The sequence below is a fragment of the Nannospalax galili genome, unplaced genomic scaffold, assembly GCF_000622305.1.
Source record: "Nannospalax galili isolate Female #2095 unplaced genomic scaffold, S.galili_v1.0 scaffold1762, whole genome shotgun sequence".
Classification (NCBI taxonomy): Eukaryota; Metazoa; Chordata; class Mammalia; order Rodentia; family Spalacidae; genus Nannospalax; species Nannospalax galili.
This window is the reverse complement of record NW_008348080.1, coordinates 132,144-153,850: the sequence shown is the minus strand read 5'-3', so window position 1 is coordinate 153,850 and position 21,707 is coordinate 132,144. Positions and strand designations below refer to the sequence as shown.

Below are 21,707 nucleotides of genomic sequence, written 5' to 3'. Positions count from 1 at the left end.
CCTGACTTCTGACTTTGATTATCTTTCTGACCCCTCTTCCAAAATGGTCTTTGAACCTTGAGTGGGTGAGGTTTAATATAGGAATCCTATCCTGGAATGTACACTCTTATTCTCTTAAACTTGGCCAGTTCTGTGTTCTGTGTGCATCACACTCTGTTGTAAAGGAACCTTCACTAGTGAGAGTTGAGGCATGCATTCTCTCATGTATTCTCTCCACCCCCAGTTCCACTATGTTCTATAAACCTTAGATACAAAGGCTTTACTGTTGATGTATCACTCAGGACTGGACATCTCTCAGATATATATTCTCTGTGTGTGACCAGTTGTGGAACTCTGAAATAGTCTCCATCTGTTGCAGAAAGAGGTTTCTTTGATCAGTGGTCTATGATACACTTGCCTTTCCATCTCCTGTGTCTTACTCAATCTCTTTGTTCAAAGATATAAAGTTTTCATTAAATAGATTTTTTTATGTCTTTGGTTAGGTTTATCCCTAGATAACTTTTGAGACTATTGTGAATGAAAATGTTCCCATGAATTCTTTCCCTAATTGCATGTTATTTGTATATGGAAAGACTACTGGTTTGTATAAGTTGATTTTGTAACCTAACAGGTTGCTGAAACTATGGATCATTTTCTGGTGGAACTTTTGGGATCTCTTATGAATAACATCATATCATCTGCAAATAAGGATAATTTGATTACTTTTCCAATTAGTACCAGCACTCCTTTAATTTTCTTCTCCTCTTTTGTTGCTCTAGATAGAGTAGGGATAGTGGACAGCCTTTTCCTGTTCCTGATTTTAATGGGAATGTTTCAAGTTTTTTCTCCATTTAGAATGTTGTTTGTGAGTTTATTATATATACCCTTAATTATGTTGAGGTATAGTCTGTCTAGTCCAATTTCCTCCAGTGCTTTTATTATGAATATTTGTTAGATTGTTGTCAAAAGCCTTTTGAGCATCTATTGAGATGATCAGATCATTTTTGTCCTTAAGTATATTGAACCATCCTTGCATCTTTAGAACGTAGCTTACTTGATCATGGTGATTGATCTTTTGATGTGTGCCTGTGTGTGATTTGTATTTTGGTTTTTGTTTGTTTATTTGTTTGTTTGTTTTGTATTTTTAAATTTCATACTACATTTCCCGCTCAAATCCCAACACCCCCCATCCATGCCTCCCCCTATCCCCCCACTAAACCCTATTGTCCTTCTGTGTAAATGAGTCCACTGGAGTCTAGTCAGCCCATCCAGTGGTCGTATGTAAGTCATACTCTCCCTCGCCCAGCAGCAATTGGTCTCAAATAGTTCTGTATCTAGTGCTGGCCTGCCACCTATTTCTCACTTCCCATTTGGGCCCTTATTTAATTGAGCTAACATGGGTCCCATGCGCGAAGCCACCACTGCAACAGGTTCACATGAGCAAGTCTCCAGTGGCCTGAAGGCCTCCACCTCCCTGTGTTCATGAACCAGACCTAGTTCTTCTACTCTTTCCCCCTCCTCTTCTGTAATGGTCCCTGAGCCAAGAGTGGGTAAGGCTCCTTCCTACGCTCTACAGTCTCTTATTCTCTAAAACTTGGCCAGTTGTGACCTCTGTGTGCATGACACTCTGGTATACATGGAAGCCTCACTTTTGAGAGTTGAGTGGTGCATTAGCCCTCTCTCTGCCCCTTATTCTGCTGTGTTCTATGAACCTTAGTTGTAGAAATTCAACTGCAGATGTGTCACTTAGGACTAGGCATCTCCAAGGCAAATGTTCTCTGTGACTTACCAGATGTGCAACTCTGCAGTGCCCTTCATCTGTTGCAAAAAGAAGCTTCTTTGATGAGTCCTGTATGGTGTGTTTGTCACTCTAAGGGAGGTCTCTTCTATCTGGCACTGCATTCCTTACCAAGCAGCTTCTAGGTATACATATGCATTAATGTTCAGAAACTCTACATGCATTTCTCATAGGGTTTCTAGGGCATCATTTTCCCCTCTAGGTTTCCAAGGCCCCTGAGATTCACTCATCTCTACTCTTTTTTCCTTGCGTTTGGTTTCGCTCCTCCCTCCCTCCTTAGCCCCCATTATCCCACCCTTCCCCCAATACCTCCTAACTCCCACCATCTTTCCTTTCCTGACTTCCCTCCCTCACCCACACCATGGTCCCTTGCATGTCTCACCCTCCTCTCCTCCCTGCTGATTACTTCCATTTTTCCCACCTCCCTTAGGTAATATCTGTTCCCTACTACATTGCTGTCAGGTTGTTTCTTGTCTTTTACCTCCATGTATCCTTTCCCTTTACCTGGCTCCTGGTATTACATCGGAATTTATATACTCATAAGTAATGGATTGGTTCTATAGTCCGCAAATGAGGGAGAACATGCTGCTTGCTTTTCTGCATTTATGTTACTTTACTTAGTATAACACTGTCTAGATCCATCTACTTACCTCCAAATTTCATAATTTCATCTTACTGCTGAGAAGAGCACTGTTGATTAGATGTACCACATTTTCATTAACCATTCATCAATTGAGAAATATATATTTTGTTTCCATTTCTTAGCAATTGTGAAGAGAGAGTACCAAACCTGGATGTATCGGTATCTTTACAGTATGGTGAGTCCTTTGGCATCTATGTTCATTAGGGATATGGGCCAATAGTTTCCTGAATCTTTGCCTATTTGGAGTATTAGAATAATGCTGGCATTATAGAAGGTGTTTGGGAGGTCTCCCTCTGTTTCTATTTTTTTTTTGAATAATTTATGTAGTATAGGTTGTAGATCTTAATTTACGATCTGGTAGATTTCTGCTGCAAATTCATCTAGACGGGTTTTTTTTTTGTTTTTTGTTTTGTTTTGTTTTTTTGGTCAGGAGGCTATGTATTATTACCTCAATTTTCTTATATGTTAGGGGTCTGTTTAAGCTATTGGTTTCCTCCTGTTTTAACCTTGGCAGTTTCCATGAATTTAGAAATTCTTCCATTTTGAGTTTGAAAATATTCCCTTTTAATGTTCTGTATCATTTTGGTGTCTGATGTGATGTTTTGCCTTTAGTCTCTGATTTTGTTGATTTGGATTACTCTTTCTTTTGGTAAACTGGGCTAAGGGTCGTTCTGCCTTGTTTATCTTTTCAAAGAACCAGCTCTTAGATTCACTGATTTTATTTTTTTGGTATTGTTTTCTTTGTTTCTATTGTACTAATTTCTGCTCTGATTTTTACTATTTGTTCTTATTTCCTGGGTTTGGATTTCATTTGTTTTTGCCTTTCCAGAGCCTTTAGTTGCACTGCAAAGTCATTTATTTGTGCTCTTTCTGAAGTTTTAAGGTTGGCACTTAAAATTGTAAACTTTCCTCTTAAAACTGCTTTTAATTTGTCCCAGAGCATTTGTTGTGTTGTATTATCATTTTCATTTAGTTCCAGGAATACTTTTATTTCTCTCCTAATTTCTTCTTTGATCCATTCATCATTCAGGAGTGTTCTATTTAATTTCCATGAGTTGGTATATTTATTGGAGTTTCTTTTGCTCTTGATTTTAAGCTTTATTGCATTGTGATCTGATAAAATTCATGGATCAATTTCAATATTTTGCATTTGTTAAAGTTTCTATATTGTGTTCCTGTATGTGCTCAGTTTAGGGAGGCTTCCACATGCTGCAGAGGATAAAGTATATTCTTTGGTGTTTGGGTGGAATATTCAGCAGATGGCTGTTAGGTCCATCTGATGTATGGTATCATTCTATTCAGATATCTCTCTGTTTTTTGTCCAGTTGACATGTTTATTGGAGACAGTGGGGTATTGAAGTCACCTACTATTGCTAAGTTGGTGTTAATATGTGTCTTAATATCCTATAGTACTTTTTTTATGAAACTGGGTGTACCAAAATTTGGTGCATATATGTTCATGATGCAATGTCCTCTTGATAAATTGTTCCTTTGCTCAGTATGAAAATACTTTATTTATCTCTTCTGATTAATTTTTATTTGAAATATATTTTGGCAAATATTAGAATCATAATGCCTGCTTGATTCTTATTTCCATTTGCTTGGAATATTTTTTCTATTCTTCCACCCTGTTAGTGCCTATCCTTGAAGATGAGTATCTTACAGATAACAAAAAAGATACATTTTTTCTTAATTCATTCAACTGGTCTGTGTCTATCGACTGGTGAGTTTAGGCCATTGATATTTAAAGTTTTTCTTGAAAGATGTGTACTGCTTACTGTCATTCTAATTTCTGTTTGCATTCTTCATCTTTTTTGTGTGTGTTTCTGTAATTATACTTTCCTTTGTTTTTTTTCTGTAGCCTTTTGTGTATGGTCATTCCTATCTTCAGTCCTTTATATGGTTCCAGTCTTCTTTGAAGGGCTGCTTTTGTGGACATGAATTCTTTCAGTCTGTTTATGTCATGGAAGATTTTTCTTTACTCACACATGGACACCCAGCCTCAGATACATACACCATGTCCAAACAAATACATTCATATGACAATTTAAAGCCAAAAAAAAAAAAAGTGTTTATATTTCAGGAAATAAAAAAGTGATATATTGTGATTAAAACTAGGATTTTATTTGCATTAAGAATTACTGGTGTGACAGCCCTAAACCAATATAATTTCTTACTTTATTCTAAATATGCATCCTCATATTTACAGACAAATGTACCTTTCAGCCCTCGTCAAAGAAACTTCCTTTTGAAATGAATGGAGACTTTACAAAGTTCCAGAACTGATCCAAGTCAAAGAATAAATGTCTTTGAGATGCTTAACTCATGTAACACTCCTCAGTTCAACCTCTACACACAGGATGAATGCAGCTCACAGCTCTCACTAGAGATGTTTCCTTGTGCACCAGATAGTGATTAACATAGAATCCCACAATTGGTCAATGTGCAGATAACAAGGGGTCACAGAGTGCTTAATCCTGAATAAAACACCTATTTCAAACCTGTCTCCAAATGTTCAGACAGCATTGCAGAAGAGGAGACAGAAAGAGTTTATTGGACTTGCTGAGCTTTGGGTGTGGGTTTACTTACAGAAGAGTGGGTGCCCCCCCATTTATGGCTGTGTTTGAAAGTCCACACCCAAACATAAATCCCATGATTCCAGACAGACTCACAAAATGGCGAGAGACCAGCCTCATGGTTTCCCAGCTTTTAGACCATTAGCCCCTCCCCTGCAAGCAGCTATGTTCAACGGATTGGCTGGAAGAGAGAAGGGGAGTGGCTTCTTTGCAGAGTGTGGGAAGGAGGTAGGTCCATGGCTCTTCATCACAGGGTCAGAAGAACATCTGGGTCACAGGATGCATGATCTCAAGGCCCAGACACTTACACACTTACTCATAAGGAGGCACAATAATCATGACGGCAGGCACAAGTGTCCTATGCTAGCTCAAGCCGTGCAAAATCCCAGCATAGTCATGGGGAATGAATAAAAAATCCCCACCCAGGGGCTGGAGAGATGGCGCAGCAGCTGTTCTTGCAGAAGACCAGAGTTAGAATCCCGGCATCCACATGGCAGCTAAGAACTGTCCGTAAGTCCAGTTCCAGGGCATCCGATAGACTCTTCTGACCTCCACGGACATTGCATGACATAGTTGCACTTACCTACATGCAGGCAATACACACATAAACATAAAATAAAAATAATAAAATATTTAAAAAAAAAGAAATTCACAAACGCTCAATCAAAAAATTTTGTTAAAAATCCTCACTCAAACTAAAGAACTTTTGGCAATTGATGACTGCTAGGAGAGGGAGAGATAGTATCCTACAAGGATGGGAGTTTTCCTTGGTAGGCCCAGTGGATAGACCCTCACTGAAGGACATTTGGTTACGCAAATCAGACTCTATAGGCCATATTATATAGACATAAGCTAGTACATAATATGTGTGTGTGTGTGTGCGTGTGTGCATGTGTACAGTACAGTACAGTAAATTGGGTGGGAGGCACTAGAGGGAGGTGCAGCTAGGGGAGGGGATCTAACTATCATTATACTATAATGTATGAAAGTTACAAAAATTCATTAAACTATGTAATTAAAATAGAATTACTAGTATAAAAGAAAATGCTTTCACATGAAACATATCAAGTTTTAGCAATCTCTGAACACTTTACTTAGGACTCTAACCTCGTAGGTCTAATCAGCAAATGTATTTAGTAATTTAATTTATGAAGTGCTTCAAAATTTATATCGCACTTCTAGAAATTTAACCTGTTTTGTTATTATATGACTGAAATTTTATGTAAAATCAAAGCTAAAAATAGCATAGTTTATCAGTATTAAGAGATGAAAACAAAATTTAATTTTACTTTCCTTCAGTCCAATTCTGGGACTGCTTCAATTTACAAATATTGACTGAACATTCAGTACATGGTAGCCATGCTGATAGGCCAACTTGCGGTCTGAATAGAGAATAATCCATGCACATTGTTATATGAAGCTTAGAAGTTATAACACATGGACAAGCAGAATGAAGACCCTTCTCATACTTTGAATTGATTTAGACTTCTGTAAATGCTTTCTCTGCAGAGAACTTCATAGAATCAGACTTCACATTCAAAATATATCTCCTGCTTTCTAAAAGTCAAAGTTCAGGAATCATTTCTGAGTTCTACTGGGCCATGTTCACACTGAGTTGAGCTCAGATTCACTAAAGTATTCCTCAAGTATTCTCTCAGAAAGAAATGAAAAAGGGGGAGGGGTTGGAGAGAAGACTTAGTGCTTAAGAGCACTGGTTGCTCTTGCAGAGGACCCAGGTTTGAGTCCCAGCACCCACATGGAAGCTAAAAACCATCCATAAACTTAAATTTATGGGCAGTCCCAAAGTCTACCCTTAATCGTGTATGGCAGGAAGTATTTCATGCTTCAAAATTGTTGTGTGAAGTATTTCCACTCAGAGTTCACTCCTAAATCTACACAGATGGAAGTATTACCCTGTTTTCAAATGTGGAAGACCTTCTTGGCTGTTGTGGAGAGTGATACGATTGGATGGATGTCAAACTGATGTTTTTAATTTTTCCATTCATGAAGTAGTGTGATTCTGCATTGTTTATATGTATTGCCTCCACATATGATTTGATTCCATTTTTATATTTATTGCTACAGTTTTGAGGATATAACCAGACCTTCAGACATGCTAGGCTAGTGCTCTACTCCTGGGCTACAGCCCATCCTCATCCTATTTCTGAGAGAAGCATGCTTGTTTCCACTTCAGGTCTAGCCTAAGATGACCTCTTGGAATACTCAGTTTTCCTTTCTTCTAGGTGAATGTATACACATTTTTTGGTGTACTTAGTGTTTTTGTGTGGTAAATAGAGACTGAAGGAAGTGTTGAACTTTGTTTACCTTTTGTTTGTTTGTTTGTTTGTTCTGTTTTGTGTCTCGTCTGCTCTATTGTGCCTTCCTGAATTTTACAAGTGAGACTGGTTTCTCCCACAGTTTCTTCAGTACCGCAAGATGGCCACAGATTCCACAGCATTCTTCAGATTTTTTCTACTAAACTTTTGGTTCCTCCACTCAAAACAGTTTCAGATTTTGCAAATAGCAACCACTGACCAGACTAATTTCTCTGTATTGCTCCTCTGAAATTATGAAATTTGTCTTTAAAGCTCTGTAGTTTTCTGTGTTTTTAGCTGTTTTCTCCATCTCATACGGCTAATCTTTTCTCTAAATCTTGTGTTCAGATTTAGAAAATGTTCTTATTGAGAATATTCTTATTGAGAATGGCTTGAAAACATAGGCTCTGCTCTCTGTTGCTCTTCTCAGAGATCTCCATGCCCCAAGTCAGCAGCTTCAGCATCTCCGCATTGCTATGCAGCGTATGTGTTATTTTATACATTTTCTCTAGGAAAAAACATGTTTCTCTCACCTGTTTACCCACTACAACTGTAAGTAGACACCATCGTGCATCTTCCCTGATATCTAGCTCTCTTCCTTGCACCTATTTGTCTATCCATCTCTGTTTTTCCCCCCTTGGGGAGGAAAGATTGAATTGAATGCTTTAAGAACTCAGTCTGAAGTATTTATGAATTCCCACATGCAGAAGTGGTCCCCATTCGCTTATAATTGGAGCTTTGTGTAGTAACTGAACCTTCTCCCTCTTTGGGAGTACATACAGGTGCTCTGTGGAACCATGGCTTCTCCATCTTTACCTCGAGGAGTAACATGATCAGTCTGCCTTGTTTTTTTGGTCTTTCTTAATTTACTCATCTTCCTCATCTTCCAGTACAATGGAAGTGAAATGTGCAAGTTTGATATGTTAATTCTGTGCCTTTGTTAAACATGATCAGGATTTAATGAAGAAAAGTGACAAGCCCATGCTTTGGGTGCTTCTAGAAATGTCCTCTTTTGTGGGAAAAAATTATGTTGCAATGCTTGTCATAATAATAATTTTAAAGTAATTGTAGACTACTGCAGAAATGCAAATTTATCTTTAAAGCAAAAAATTTAAATCCATCTTTCCCTTGCTTCTAATTTTGAATGAGATTATGATACTTTTTTTTCTGTTTTATAGAAAAGGAAAGTTTTTCAGTACAGGTATATTGAAGCCGACAGTGAAACAGATTGAATTTGTTTGATTTACTTTCTGTGTCTTTCTGAGGCTTTCTTTTCAGCAATCCTGCGTGGTATTGCCACCTTAGGGAACCTCTTCTTCATGGTCCAACAGTGTTGACAGTGTCACTATACGGCAATGAAGGTGTTTCTTTAGGTAAGTTACACTTCGTCACATTAGGGTGAGTGTCTTAACCACTACAGTCCCCATGATAGGCCACACATACTCAGGGCCAGGGACTTGTCTGCATACTACTCCTGGTGTAGGACTGGAACACTCAGGGTGAGAGTCCTGTGTACATACTGTCCCTGGCATTGGCATAGTGCCCTGAGACACAGTCAATGCCTCAAAAGACACTAGTTGGCTTTCTGTCACTGAAGCAAATTTATGTGGTATATCAAACATTTGTTATTCAATTTTAGTTTTCCCTTCATGGTTAGTTGAGCTTGCTGCTTTAGGGCCTGTGATGAGTGGTGGTGCGTGAGCTGAGGGACAGGACTACTGCAAGAGGGAAAGGGATGCTGACACTGCAAGGACAAGACCCCAGTGACCAGAGAGTCTGTTACTTTTCCTCACCTCTTGAAGTTTCTACCACTCCCAATAGCACCAACCAAGCTGGAGACCAGGTTTTTTGATACTTGGTGTTTGGGGAACACGTCCAGCTCCAGAGTATGACAAAGCCAGAATGAACCTCTGCTGTCACGATGTTTAAGATCAAAAGTACTATTTTATTTTATGTTTTGTGTATGCGAGTGTGTGTGTGTGTGTGTGTGTGTGCATGTGTGTACATGATGGCGTGTATACATGGCGGTGTGTGTGTGTGGAGAATAGAGGACAATCTTGAGTGTTTTTCCCTAAGTACCATTCATCTTCATTTTGACACACAATCTTTCACTCATATAGAGCTTGTCAAATAGGCTAGCCTTGGCTGACCAGTGAGTAGTCGTGATCCACCTATCTCCAACCCCCCAGCGCTGGAATTACAAGCATGTACCACCACGCCCAACCTTTTTTGTGTTGGTTCTGAGAATCAAACTCAAGTCACCATGACTGTATAGCAAGCACTTTATTGACTAAGCTATCTTTCCAGACCCAAAAGTGTTATTTTAAACAATGAAGACCTATCAGTAAACAATTAAAGCTTCTATCTTAAAAAAAATATGGATCTAATAACAGACAAGAAGTGAAGACCCATATGTGTTATAAGAGCTTCAAGAGAAAGCGTGTGAGGAAATGGAAATTAAAACAGGGTGATATTTTTAAGAATCCTGAATGAGGAGGGTAAAGAAGGATTAAAAATAACCCATTATCATGACTGGAAAAGGAAGTATAAAAATCAAATGGCTTGGGGCAGGAGGATGCTTGAGCCTTGAAGAAAAGCAGTATGTTGGAGGAAGATGCAGGGAGTCAGGTCAGACATCACCAGCACCTGGGCTTCATTCACTTTTTGGCCAATTACGTGCTTTGTGTGCCACAAGGGAAAGATTACAGAACCTCTTAAGAAGCTCAGGTAGAGATGTGATGTTCCTTTAAAAACTTGCTATAGTGGGAGATAGATGTCACAGAGGACAGAAGGTTGGGGGGAGGTGAAGGGTGGGCAGGATCAAGACACACTCTGCACATACACGAAATTTTCAGAGAATAAACAAAAATTACAAAGAAGAGAGGCAGGAAGAATTAGGTTCGATGTAATATATAACTGCAAATTTCTGGAATGCAGTTATTCACGTAGATACATGTACACCGGGCACCCTCTGGTTGGTCTAGAATGGATCACTCATTGCAGTGTAGATCTACCATCATTTCTTCTCCAAATGCTCATTGGTCCACTCCAACTTACCTGAGATTTCTAGTGTTGGAATTAGGTAACTTCTGTACTTTACCGACTGTTATTAACTTCTCCTTAGGTTCTGTTTCTATTTCATTGTCTCATCAAGATATGACCTTTCATTATCACCGTATTTAATTCAGCTCCCTTTGCTGTGATGGTTTCTTACATTTGAGAATGTATGTGGTTAATTTGATATTCAGGTATTGGACTGACATTTCTCTGTTGGGATGCTCTTAAGATTGCACCTGCATTAGACACCATGCTGGCATAGAAGTGCATTTTTTATTTTATTCTTTTAAATTTTTTAATTTATTTTTTTTGTTTTTTTGCAATTTTCATACAATATAGTTTGAAGGTGTTTAGATCCCTTCCCCTATCTATACTTTCCCCCACTGCCCTCATCCAATTTAATGTGTTCTCATATCACTTCCTATCAGAGGCACACACCAGTAATATAACCCTTCATTATTACTGTTGACTTTGCACCTGACTTGAGTTGATATTTTTGTATAATTCCCATTGAAAATACTACACTTTCCCATTCTTTGCTGTAGTCCTTGAGAGGGGTAACCATCATGCCCAGAATTTAAGAGTAAAAAGATGTGTTTCATCCATTGAAAGAAGTTATCTACATAAATTATTTTCCTTTTGTCTCCTCTTGTTAATTAATCTTTTCCATTATTTATTTTCAGCAGAATTCTCACACTGACTTCATACTTTTCCAAATAGCCCAATTCTACTTTATTGTTTTGCTCCAGCTACTGAAGCTTTGTTGATTAAAGCTGATTCAGCAGATGCCCATGGCCTTTGACATACTCCTTGAGTGGGGATGCCTCATTCATTTACCTGTTTTAAGTAATTCCCCACATTCCACCATGAGACTATGCCAGACACACAACTTTTTATATTTCAGAACTTCAATCTGTCATTTCTTTATGCAGTGTTCATTGTCTTTATTGAGGGAGTGGAATTAAAATCCCAAAGTTGAGAGGTAGGTGTGCTCATAGCTACTAAGGTATCAATATTTCTATGGCCTCTCAAGTTGATACAAATGCAGAACATGTGAATATTACCTTCCATGCATACTCAAGACTATAAACATTTCTGCATATAACCACCTGCGGCTATGCTAAACTTTCCTTAAATTGTGCTGCTGTCTACAACTCTAATCCATTTTCAGAAAGATGACTGTGTCCTATTGCCCTTACTTCTCTGTAAATTTCTACCCAAATGTACAGAGTAATATAGTTTCATCCTTGGTTGTTCAATCACAGCCACTGTGTGCAGCAACATGAGAATTAGCACTGAACTAGATATGAAGCAGTGTTTGCACTGTTCCTGTGTGATCTGCTTGTCTTGGGCTTACAGACTCCATTTAGTTGCATAGCTACTTGGATCACTCAGTTCTCTTCTAGTTCCTTCTGTGAACTTACTTCCCATATTAATCATAAAATTAGATTATTTTGTCACACTCTGTAGTTCATCCTGGGATCCTATGGCTTCTAATATTTGTCTTTAAAACTGCGTAATAGGAAGATATTTTGTGCTAAGGGCATGTGTGATGTGACAAATCTGTTTTTACATTACCTCAGAAGATGTTTCCACCACCCCAAAATACATTGCAATGGTTTCACTCACCAGCTCCACTGTCTCTGGGAAGCACTGGTTTTATACTATTGTCATTGCTTTTACTTCATCATAATATCAATAGTTGACATAAATTTGTGGCTTCTTTCACATAGAAATATGCATTGAAGATATACTTATTAATATTCATGAGCTGATACCTCATTTTCACTGCTGAATATTTATATAAATATAGAGTCATTACTTACATGTTCAAGTCTTCATGGATCTCTTGTTTGCTTTCAGGTTTTAGCAAACACAAAGCTATTTTAAAAATCATGTATCAGATTTGTTGTGGGTGTTGAATTACTGGTGTCTAGTAACTCAGTTCCTGGACTACATGGTCGGATTATGTTTATCTTTGTTTGAAATGGCAAAAGTGTTTTCCAAATTCACCATTCCATCTTTCTAGCACCATCAGAAAACAAAGAAACTTCCTCTTTTACTACAATTTCCCAGCATTTTGTATTGCTAGTTCTTACAATTCAAGCATTCTGATGAATTAGAGTGGCATTTCTTTGTTGTTTTGTGATTTCTGCATGACAAGCCATTTAACTCCAGATTTTCTGCGTATTTACAATCAGTATATCATCCTCTGTGATTAGTCTTTTATTTACTTTTTTCTTCATTATGTATTTGTGACCTTCAGTTTTATTGTATTTGAGATGTGTTCTGCATTTAAAAAATCACTTTCATATATTTTTTGTGAATGAGAGTGTGGGCATGTGTGGAGGTCAAAGTAATTCAGAGAGATAATGTTGAAAGTTTGTGTCTGCAATTATTCTTTTGATACATAAATTCAATTGTTCCAAATCTATTTGTTAAAATTTTATTAATTTTGAATTAAGCCACTTTCTCTCTGTTATGATTTGAATGCAAAATTGTCTCCCTCTGGCTCGTCTCCTTGTTTGATCCCAGACACTTATCTTATTTTGGGGGGTGATAGAAACATTTTCATGGTCTAGCGAGAAAATAGGCGGTAGACAAGGGACTGTTCTGAAGATTATACCTGGTCCCAGGTCTGTCTCTGTCTCTCTCTCTCTGTCTCTCTGTCTATCTCTGTCTCTCTCTCTCTGTCTCTCTCTCTCTCTCTCTCTCTTCAGGCACCATCCATCTTGTTTCTTTTTGAGTCAGGGTCTCTCACTGAGACCTGGGGCCTACCATTTTAACTAGACTGGCTGGCTAGAGAGCTCCAGGGATCCTCCTGACTCTGCCTCCCCAGTGCTGGGATCTCGGGTGGTGCCACCACACCCAGAGTCTATGTGGGTGCTCAGGTCCTCATGCTTGTGCTCTCTCTCTCTCTCTCTCTCTCTCTCTCTCTCCCCCTCTCTCTCTCCTTCAATAAAGTGGTCTTTGAAACAAAAAGGCATGTTATTTATTTTTTTATTTTTGTGACAAAATACCTGTCATACGCAGCTTAAGGAGAGGAATTCTATATTTGGCTGGTTAAGTTCAGAGGTCTCGAGCAACAGTCTTTGGCCCCAGACATTCAGAGTTGTGGGTTGTGATAAGGCAGAGCCTTGTGGCAATGGGCATGTGTGAAAGAGGGTGGTCTCACCTGGTGGAGAGAGGAAAGAGAGAAGGTCTATATTTGGCCTTTTGATCTGTGAATCCCAGATCAAAATCTTGATCAAAATATTTTCCCCAGTCTACAATATCTTGATGATGGCAGTTGTGTGGTGGGGTTTGTGGAGTGGCAGTCCCCCATCACTGTGCTTTTCAGAACAGTGTTGGCAATCCTGGGCCTTAAGACCCTGTGCTTTCTTGTTTACTTTTTCCCTCTGTCTTCCTACTGTCTTCCACTTTCACCTCCATTTCTTCTGGTTTGTGTGATTTCTGTTGTAGTCTGTCTGGAAACTTCTTCCTGTTCTGCAAAGGAACTACCAACTCTTTCCTTATGTGCTTCTTCCCAGGATTTTCTATGTTGCCATCAGTTTGTACATATGGACTAGAATACACCTGGCTGTCAACCTAGGTGTTTTGATCCTGCTTGATTTTCTCTTAGCTTCTGAATCTAGAATCCAGTACCCAGCATTTATTGAGAATAGCTTTCAATCACTAAAAATTCAAATGCTTCCTCTATTGCTTTTTCTTTTGTTGTAAATCTTAATAAGCCCAAAAGATTAGCATATGCGTGTTTTATATGTAGCAGATATTTTAATAAGAGACATGGCATTTACATCATAAAGGTATTTAAATACGTGTAAGTCGTTTGATAGTTTCTTCCATTATAATTTTTTAAATTTATGCATCTCAGTTTTGAAAATTTCCATTGTTGTGTTCAACTCATGGAGTTTTTCCACAGCCATATCTGTTCTGACAATTGGCCGGTCCTTGTGGTGTCATGTTAATTTCCTTTGTTGCTTTCTTGGGTTCTATCTGTGTGTACCATTTTCCATGTGTTCTTCCACAATGTCTACTTTCTCTATTAGATACTGTGCTATAGTTGTTACAGGCATTTTAAATTTCTGCTCTGATATTTCCAGATTCTTTACCACATGTGGTTCTGCTGGTGATGCTTATGCTGTCTCTTCATGCCTTTCTTGTGTCTCCTCAACCTGGCCTTTTAGCTTGCCTTGCAGGTTTTTGATGAAACCAGATGGAACACATCAAATAACAGCAACTTTTGTAATTAGGCATTTATTGTGATATTTTATGACAACCCGGCTAGAAGCTGACTTGGCTGAATGCTTAACAGCAGATGACAAAGATAGCATTGTCTTCTATGCTTTATCTACCTTTACGTGAGACACAATCACAGAAGATTTTGGAGTTGTCTAACTGATATCCCTTCAGGTCAGTGAAGGCACTGGTGAAATGGTTTTCACTACACTGGAGGCCTCTATTGTGGAGAATTCTCTGAAGGCCTTTTATATGGTCACCATTCCTTCCAGCTGCCTGAAGGACAGGGAAGATTTTTATTCAGCCTCCATTATAATGGTCTAATACCATCCCCCAGCTGAAGTCTGGAAGCAGTATAGGCCACACAGTGTGCCCCAGACGGTAATGATCATCTCTTCTGCAGATCCACACTCAGTCTCCAGTTTTTCATTGAAATTACCACATAAATCTTCTTATCACTCATTGATTTTAGACTATCTTTGTTTTTCGTCCTACAGGCATCTGATTCCCACTACACTACCCTATGTTTACCTGTCTTTCCCGAGTTTTAAGTGACACTGTATCTTGTGAATTTGATGTCTGGGCGATTTCAGAAAAAAATCATGGATTTTGTCATTTACTCTGCTCTTTCACTGAGCACAGTGTGATGTCTTCTAAAGACATTCTGTGTTGCAGCTAAGTTTCTTCACTAAGCAGAATAATTTCATTGAATACAGAAGTCTATATTGACAGCATTTTTTTTAATGACTCAAATATTCCACACCACCCCCTTCTTCCATAGTCTCCTATGATAAGTTCTTTGAACTTCTTACTCTTCCCTCTCTAGTCACAGTGTATAAATCCAGAACTCTAAAGAAGGAAAGACTGCAATAAAAGATTCTATTGAGCCATTACAGGTGGTTGTCTTTAAAGGACCTGCTTCTAGAACTAGTTCCTCCAGGCTCAGGAAAAGACAGGGAGCAGCTGCAGAACTGAATCTGAAATAATGTGCTATTTTATGATAAAACTTTAGGCAAGGAATGTGTAACGTGTTTACCTTGAACCACCTTTCCTAAAGACAAATGAGAAGGCAGGACCACAAGCAGCAACTAGACTTCAAGAGAGGAGGCAATTCTTATGGAGAAGTGATGCTGCCGTGTGACAAGGCGGGGCTAGAAACAAGGCACCTAGCAGGCTCTTCCTGACAGGATTTGGGTTAAGTGTTTAATGTACCCTCAAGACTGGAGAAAGCACTTGGTTCTTGATGCAGTCTGCTCCTGATCAGTACCATCTCTCCCTCTTTCTTCTTGTTGAAGTTTCCCACAAATTAAATTAAAGGCATTTCAATCTTTCTAATATTAGCTGACCCCTTCTTCTCCTTCATGTTTCTTTCAAGATTCTCTCCTTTTCTGTGTTTTGTTTTATGCAGTTTGAAGCTGATATAAAAACTTCCCTGTTACATCATGCTTGATAAAATCTGAGCTCTAGATCTGGGGTTTGTTATCTATTATTAATGATAGAAAATCCAACACTGTCATTCAGGTATAGATTTTTCTTCTCTGTTTTCTCTCTCCTCTGTTGCTGTTGTTAGTTGTACAGTACATCTTTACAAGTAGTCTCATATTTCTGGGATGTAGCACTGATTCTTTGTATTTGAGTTTGAAAAGGATCTATGGATGCATTCTATCTGTGTTGACTGTCTGTGGCCACACACAGCTTGGAGAGGAGCTGTTGAAGGCCGCCATCCTCTGCCAAGGAGAGCTCCACCCCCAGCACTTCCTTCATTTTCATTCTGTGAAGATTCATTTTCTATCCACTTAGAAGAAATCTTGCACCTTTTTCTACAACCCCCTGAAGCCATTAACATATTAGTCATAATTCTCTGTCTGATAATCCTAAAGTGTGAGCTATCCCAGTGTATTCCAAAGATTTTCTATTTTGATTCCTCAAGCTGTCACTTTCTTTCACATCTCTACAGTACCAAAACAGGGGTGTTTACTGCACAGAAAGGGTTATACAGTCCCTAATGGGATTGTTTTAATCATATGCACCTTTTTTGAAAAGGCACTTAGAGTATATAAATTCCTCTGGTGTTGTTCTTAGTCCCCATTTTGGCTTTGCTTAGTCACCCTGCCCCCCAGGAAGCAAGTGTGTCACAGCCCTTTTCTCACGCTCTGTTAGTGTGGCAAAGGATTAACAGAATGGTAGTGCTCTTTTTACAATATTTTTAACTTATTTTTATTTCATGTGTTTGAGGACTGTGCCTACATCTGTGTAAATATACTATGCATGTGTAAATGCCTGTAGAGGCCAGAAGAGGTGTTGAATTCCCTAGAACTAGAGTTATGTTGTTAGCTGCCATGCAGGTGCTGGGGACCAAACCCAGGTCCTCTGCTAGAGCAGCCAGTGCTCTTAACCACTGAGCCATCTTTCTAGCCTTGGGACCCCTTATTTCTCTAATCACACTTCTCTTCTTCCGCTGTTAATAACTTCCCTGAGAGCTCTTATTTATGGGTGCTCCATTTAGCAGACCTAAGTTCTCACTCTATGAATTTCAATCTCACTCCAGATGTCATAGAAATGGTTGACTCTATGACTACATATCCCTTGATAGGCCGAAGAATATCAGTTGAGTTTATGTTTATTTATTGCTGATCAATTCAAACTCAAAAATTCCAATGTCAAATTGGACTTTATATGAAGACTTAGGAGTTGCAATGAGGTGTTGAAGGTTCAGATAGCTCTACAAGAGCTCCAAAGGGCGACAGAGACAAGGGCTGTTGGATGGTATAAAGGGATAGGGGCTATTCAGATGGAAATAATGAAGAGAGCACAAAGCCAGACAGAAGGGTACACAGACTGGACCCTGATATCCTCTGGACACAGTGTTATTGCCTGGTTTTTGCTATGTGTCTGGATGCCTGTGGTCAAAGATGGATGTGATGGCTGTTCATGCTCTAGGCATAGCTGCAACCTTGCTAAGACCCTCAGGTAGGAGACCTCACATCTCCAATGGGAAAAGCTCTCTCTGGGTTGCTTACTAGTTTGTGACTTTCCTTTAGTTTTCACTTTATATATTACTATTGTTAAGAAAGGCTTGGTACACCTACTAATCTCTTAAAATGTCAAAGCTGAAGTTGAATGTCCATCAGTTTTAAAATATCTAGGATTTATTTGTGTCATTATAACAGTATATGACAAATATTATTTTTTGAAAAGAAGACTAATTACTTGTATCTTTGTCTTAATTCACTACTTTTCTAAAATGTAGTGCTATACAAGGTTCATGCTTGTCAAGACGGCAAAGGCACTCCTCTAATGGAGCCCTCTTTATTGCAGTTCTTACAGGTGTTAGACTTTCTGCTTAACACCATCTTTCAGTGAGGCATCAAATTTTCTCTAGGTTACAGGTAGCTTTATTTCATCAACAATCAATTTGCAGTTTTAATGTGGGCACATTTCCCCATAGCAATGAATTCCTATTGTGAAGCAAAACTGAAAAGAATAATTTGTTTATGTGCAGTTAAGGCCTCAAATTCTGAATCTAATTGTGTGCCGAACCCTGCTTTATGAACTGTTAACTTCTAGTTTTATAGTGTAATTTAGGGCGGGGGGCTTGGCAAACGGTTTCTTAATTTAATGGACTTAAATATTTCCCCACCAGCTGCCAAATAATTTGTGGAAAAGCATTATCATTTGTGCATGTGCCCTAAGAGAGAAACAAAAGTTAAAAGGCTGTTTGTCAAGTGTGTGGCAGAGAAAGTGACTGTCATCTCCTAAAACGCAATTATGCAATACCACCTCTCTTGTGCATAGATTAATTCACACAGAAATATTATAACTATTTATATTTGAATTGAAAAAAGTTACCAATTAATGTAGAGTTTAGGCATAATTGCTTAGCAATAATGTGGCATTTCTTCCAAATTCACAAATGGCAATAATGTCTACATAATAACTGAAAAGCTCTGCATTCTTTTTAAAGTATCCACAGTATAGCAGATTACAGCCACAGCATGGCTAAGCTTTCTGGCATATACATGTGAGAGTTCAAGAGGTATTCTAAACTGGAAAACAAGGTAACTTAAGACTATTTGACTTCCTGTGTCTTATGCCCTCTCCCCTGCATACCTAATTCCCTGCAAATCAACAGGATTTATGTAAACTAGAAGATAGGTGCTTCTCCATTCTTGCTTATTGCCCAGTGATTGGCTGGGCCTACTTGTGGGTTTGTGAATCCAATCCAGTGTTAGAAAGAAAGTATAACTTTGGGAACTTGTTACAGGGTGACAGTAAGAATCATTCCTGTGACGGAGTGATGTGAGGTATAAATTGAAATGAAAGCACTCCATTCTCTGAGCAGGGGTTATATGGTGATCTGACATGTATGTTTACAAATCAAATGTAGAATATGTTCCACATTGCAACAGAATTATTTTGGTAATTCATGTTTTAAAATTTCTACTTAGATCACCAATGGGTGGAATTTTTCAAGGCTTTTAAAAACATTTAATATTTTACTCTTTGACCTAAGCACATAGTCTATCATGAATTCATTGCAAAGAATCCTCATGGATTTTTACTTTTCATGTTTTCACTCTGTACAACATGGTGCTCAACTCTGGCACACCTCCATGGTCCCACTTTGCTTTAAACATAGGAAACTCATAGTGAACCAAGATTCTGCTAATTACCAGGTGTGACCTGGAAGTTTCTCTGACGGGCCATGGTCCATCTTCCTTCACACACTCTTTGGAAGGTGTCAAGCCCATTAAAGGGAGGAGCTATGGATATATACACCAAGAAAACCATGAGGCTACACTCTTGCCATTTTGTGTGGCTGTTGGGCCTCATGATTTATGTTTGGGTGTTGACTTGGAACACAGCCATAAATGGGGTAGTCGCCATTTTTGGAATAGAGCTCGGCAAACAGCGGGGCAGGACGGTGCTCAAGGATGCCCCAGAGCAGCCAGGCAGCTCTAAAAGTGGATGGAGACCACAGGGCGGGTCGAGCTGGTGGCAGGTGTTCAAAATATAAGCCTATGGGAACCCATGGCTTTGTAAATCACGTCCTTTGCTGGACATCATATAAACTATGCAAAATCCACATAATGGATAAAACATCTATAATGTCTTATGTTGGGTTGTCATTCTGGGTAAGGACTGTAAGACCCTGAGTGAGAGTGGATCTCCCAGCAGGGAAGAGAAAATTTAGTGAAACACCAGGGCATTCTCAATCATGTACATTATTCTTACCTTTTTCCCATCAGCATTCTCCAAGCTGTAAAGGAGTACGAGGGACGCAGGTCCATCATCTCACACCTGTTACAGACCTCTGAAGAAAAGGAAAGGAAAAATTCCCATGTATTTATTGGTGTGTGTGTAGGGGGTGTCTGTGTGTGTTTTATCAGATTTAATTGATTTACAACTGATTTTATGATTTAGGATATAGGATACTTAAGATAAAGTATTTTATACCTTAGGACGTAGTAGTTTTATGAATGTTTACCAAAATTTGGTCTAAAAAAAGAATCAAAATTTAAACAAAGAACACCAAAGACCTCAAAACTATCTTGAGAAACCGATGCCACTTTTGTCTACTGGAAAGTCTGTTTGAAATCTCCTTGCTTGCTAACAATGTACTTGCAATAACTTCTGTTGTTAGAGAATATCTTAAATCCTGCCCTCAAGATCTACCTCTACAAAGATGCCTGCAGAAGGAATTTCCTCTCTGTGATCTTAGGGACAAGCATGCATGCTGGAAATCATGTAGACTCTGGATTGAACCTACCAGTCTTGTCACTGTTAATGAATGATGAGGGAAACCAATAAAAACTGTGAAGGAACTAAACTGAGGGCTTGAGTTTTTCAGAATGAAATTCTGCTTGAGTCTGTTGGTGTGAAGAATCTCGCCTGATTTCTCCACATGAGTCTCTTGGGTGCCTTCACCGTGTGTGGCAGGCCCCATACCTCAGTTTCTCACACCACTGGGAACAGCAAAAGTACAGCTCCAGCCTAGGTCTCAAGGCGTGAGAAGCAGAGGATTGGATGGTGAAGACCTCAGGGCAAGGCAGAAGACTCATGCTTCAGTCAAGCAGGTAGGTAGGGTGGGGAGAGATTCGTCATTCCTCCTATTTCCTGGCAATCACGCCCTCCATAGTTTTGATGGTGCCCATCCCATTGCTAAGAACCTTTTATTTCTCTGTGTTCACCAGTTCAAACATTAATTTCATTTGAAAATATTCCTAGAGACACATATAGAAGTAATCTCTAGTCTAGATATTCTGTGCCTCTGTCAACACATTAAACTCTCCCAAAGTTAAGATACCATGTCAAAATACTTGTTTTTACAAAAAGAAAGCCCCATTCTAAGGTTGTCTCTTTGGTGGTCTTGGAGTTCGGATTTCCTATGATTTTCCACTACTCCCAGAAGAGATTGGAGAGATTTATCATCCTAAACTCTGTAAACACAAGGATTTATCTTGAACACACTTACCTCTGTGATTCTGATACTTGGTAAATTTCAAGGAGAAGATGCTTATGTGAGCCCCCAGGAAAACGTGTAGGCACCAAGTCCCTGACAAGCCTCCAGAGACTCTGTTTGCTTCCATTGGGATGTGACTTAGAAAGACAGAGCATGGCTTCTACAGATTCAACTACGTATAACCTTGTAGAAGCTACTTTATACCTTTTTACAGCAACAGACCTCAACATTGCATATGGCTAGAGTCAACCCTAGGGTGGTCCTAAAGACCCTCAGCAGCTTAGTCTTGAGCAACAGTCTTCTCACTGTCTCAGATAGCTAGCTCGTGTGAAGCTTCCTTCTATGACGTTTGGTAGGTACTGATGGGGAAAGAAATAAAGCCATGCATTTAATGCCACTTTATGTGTGTCTAACATTGCTTTATGAGTGATTTTACACTTTGGAATATAATATTCACTTTATAGTTTTAATATAAATGCTTACAAAAATTTATGTTGAAAAATGAATCAAAACTACAATGGAGAAAGCAATAAATATCATAGTTATTTAGTGGAACATCTGCATACAACTGCCTTGCTTGCCAAAGCACTCTTAAAAAATTTCTGTTAAAAAATACCTTAGCCTTTGGATAAGACTG

General features: G+C 38.8%; 1 protein-coding gene across 1 annotated transcript in view; it reads right to left on the bottom strand.

The window, feature by feature from the left end:
* Pom121l12 (POM121 transmembrane nucleoporin like 12) overlaps positions 1–20,669 on the bottom strand; it is a 48,743-nt gene extending 28,074 nt beyond the window's left edge. The window contains 3 exon segments of the mRNA XM_008844509.1: positions 14,730–14,883; positions 19,843–19,867; positions 20,557–20,669. Of these exon segments, the coding sequence (XP_008842731.1) occupies positions 14,730–14,883; positions 19,843–19,867; positions 20,557–20,669 (292 nt within the window).
* Positions 20,670–21,707: the final 1,038 nt, after the last annotated feature.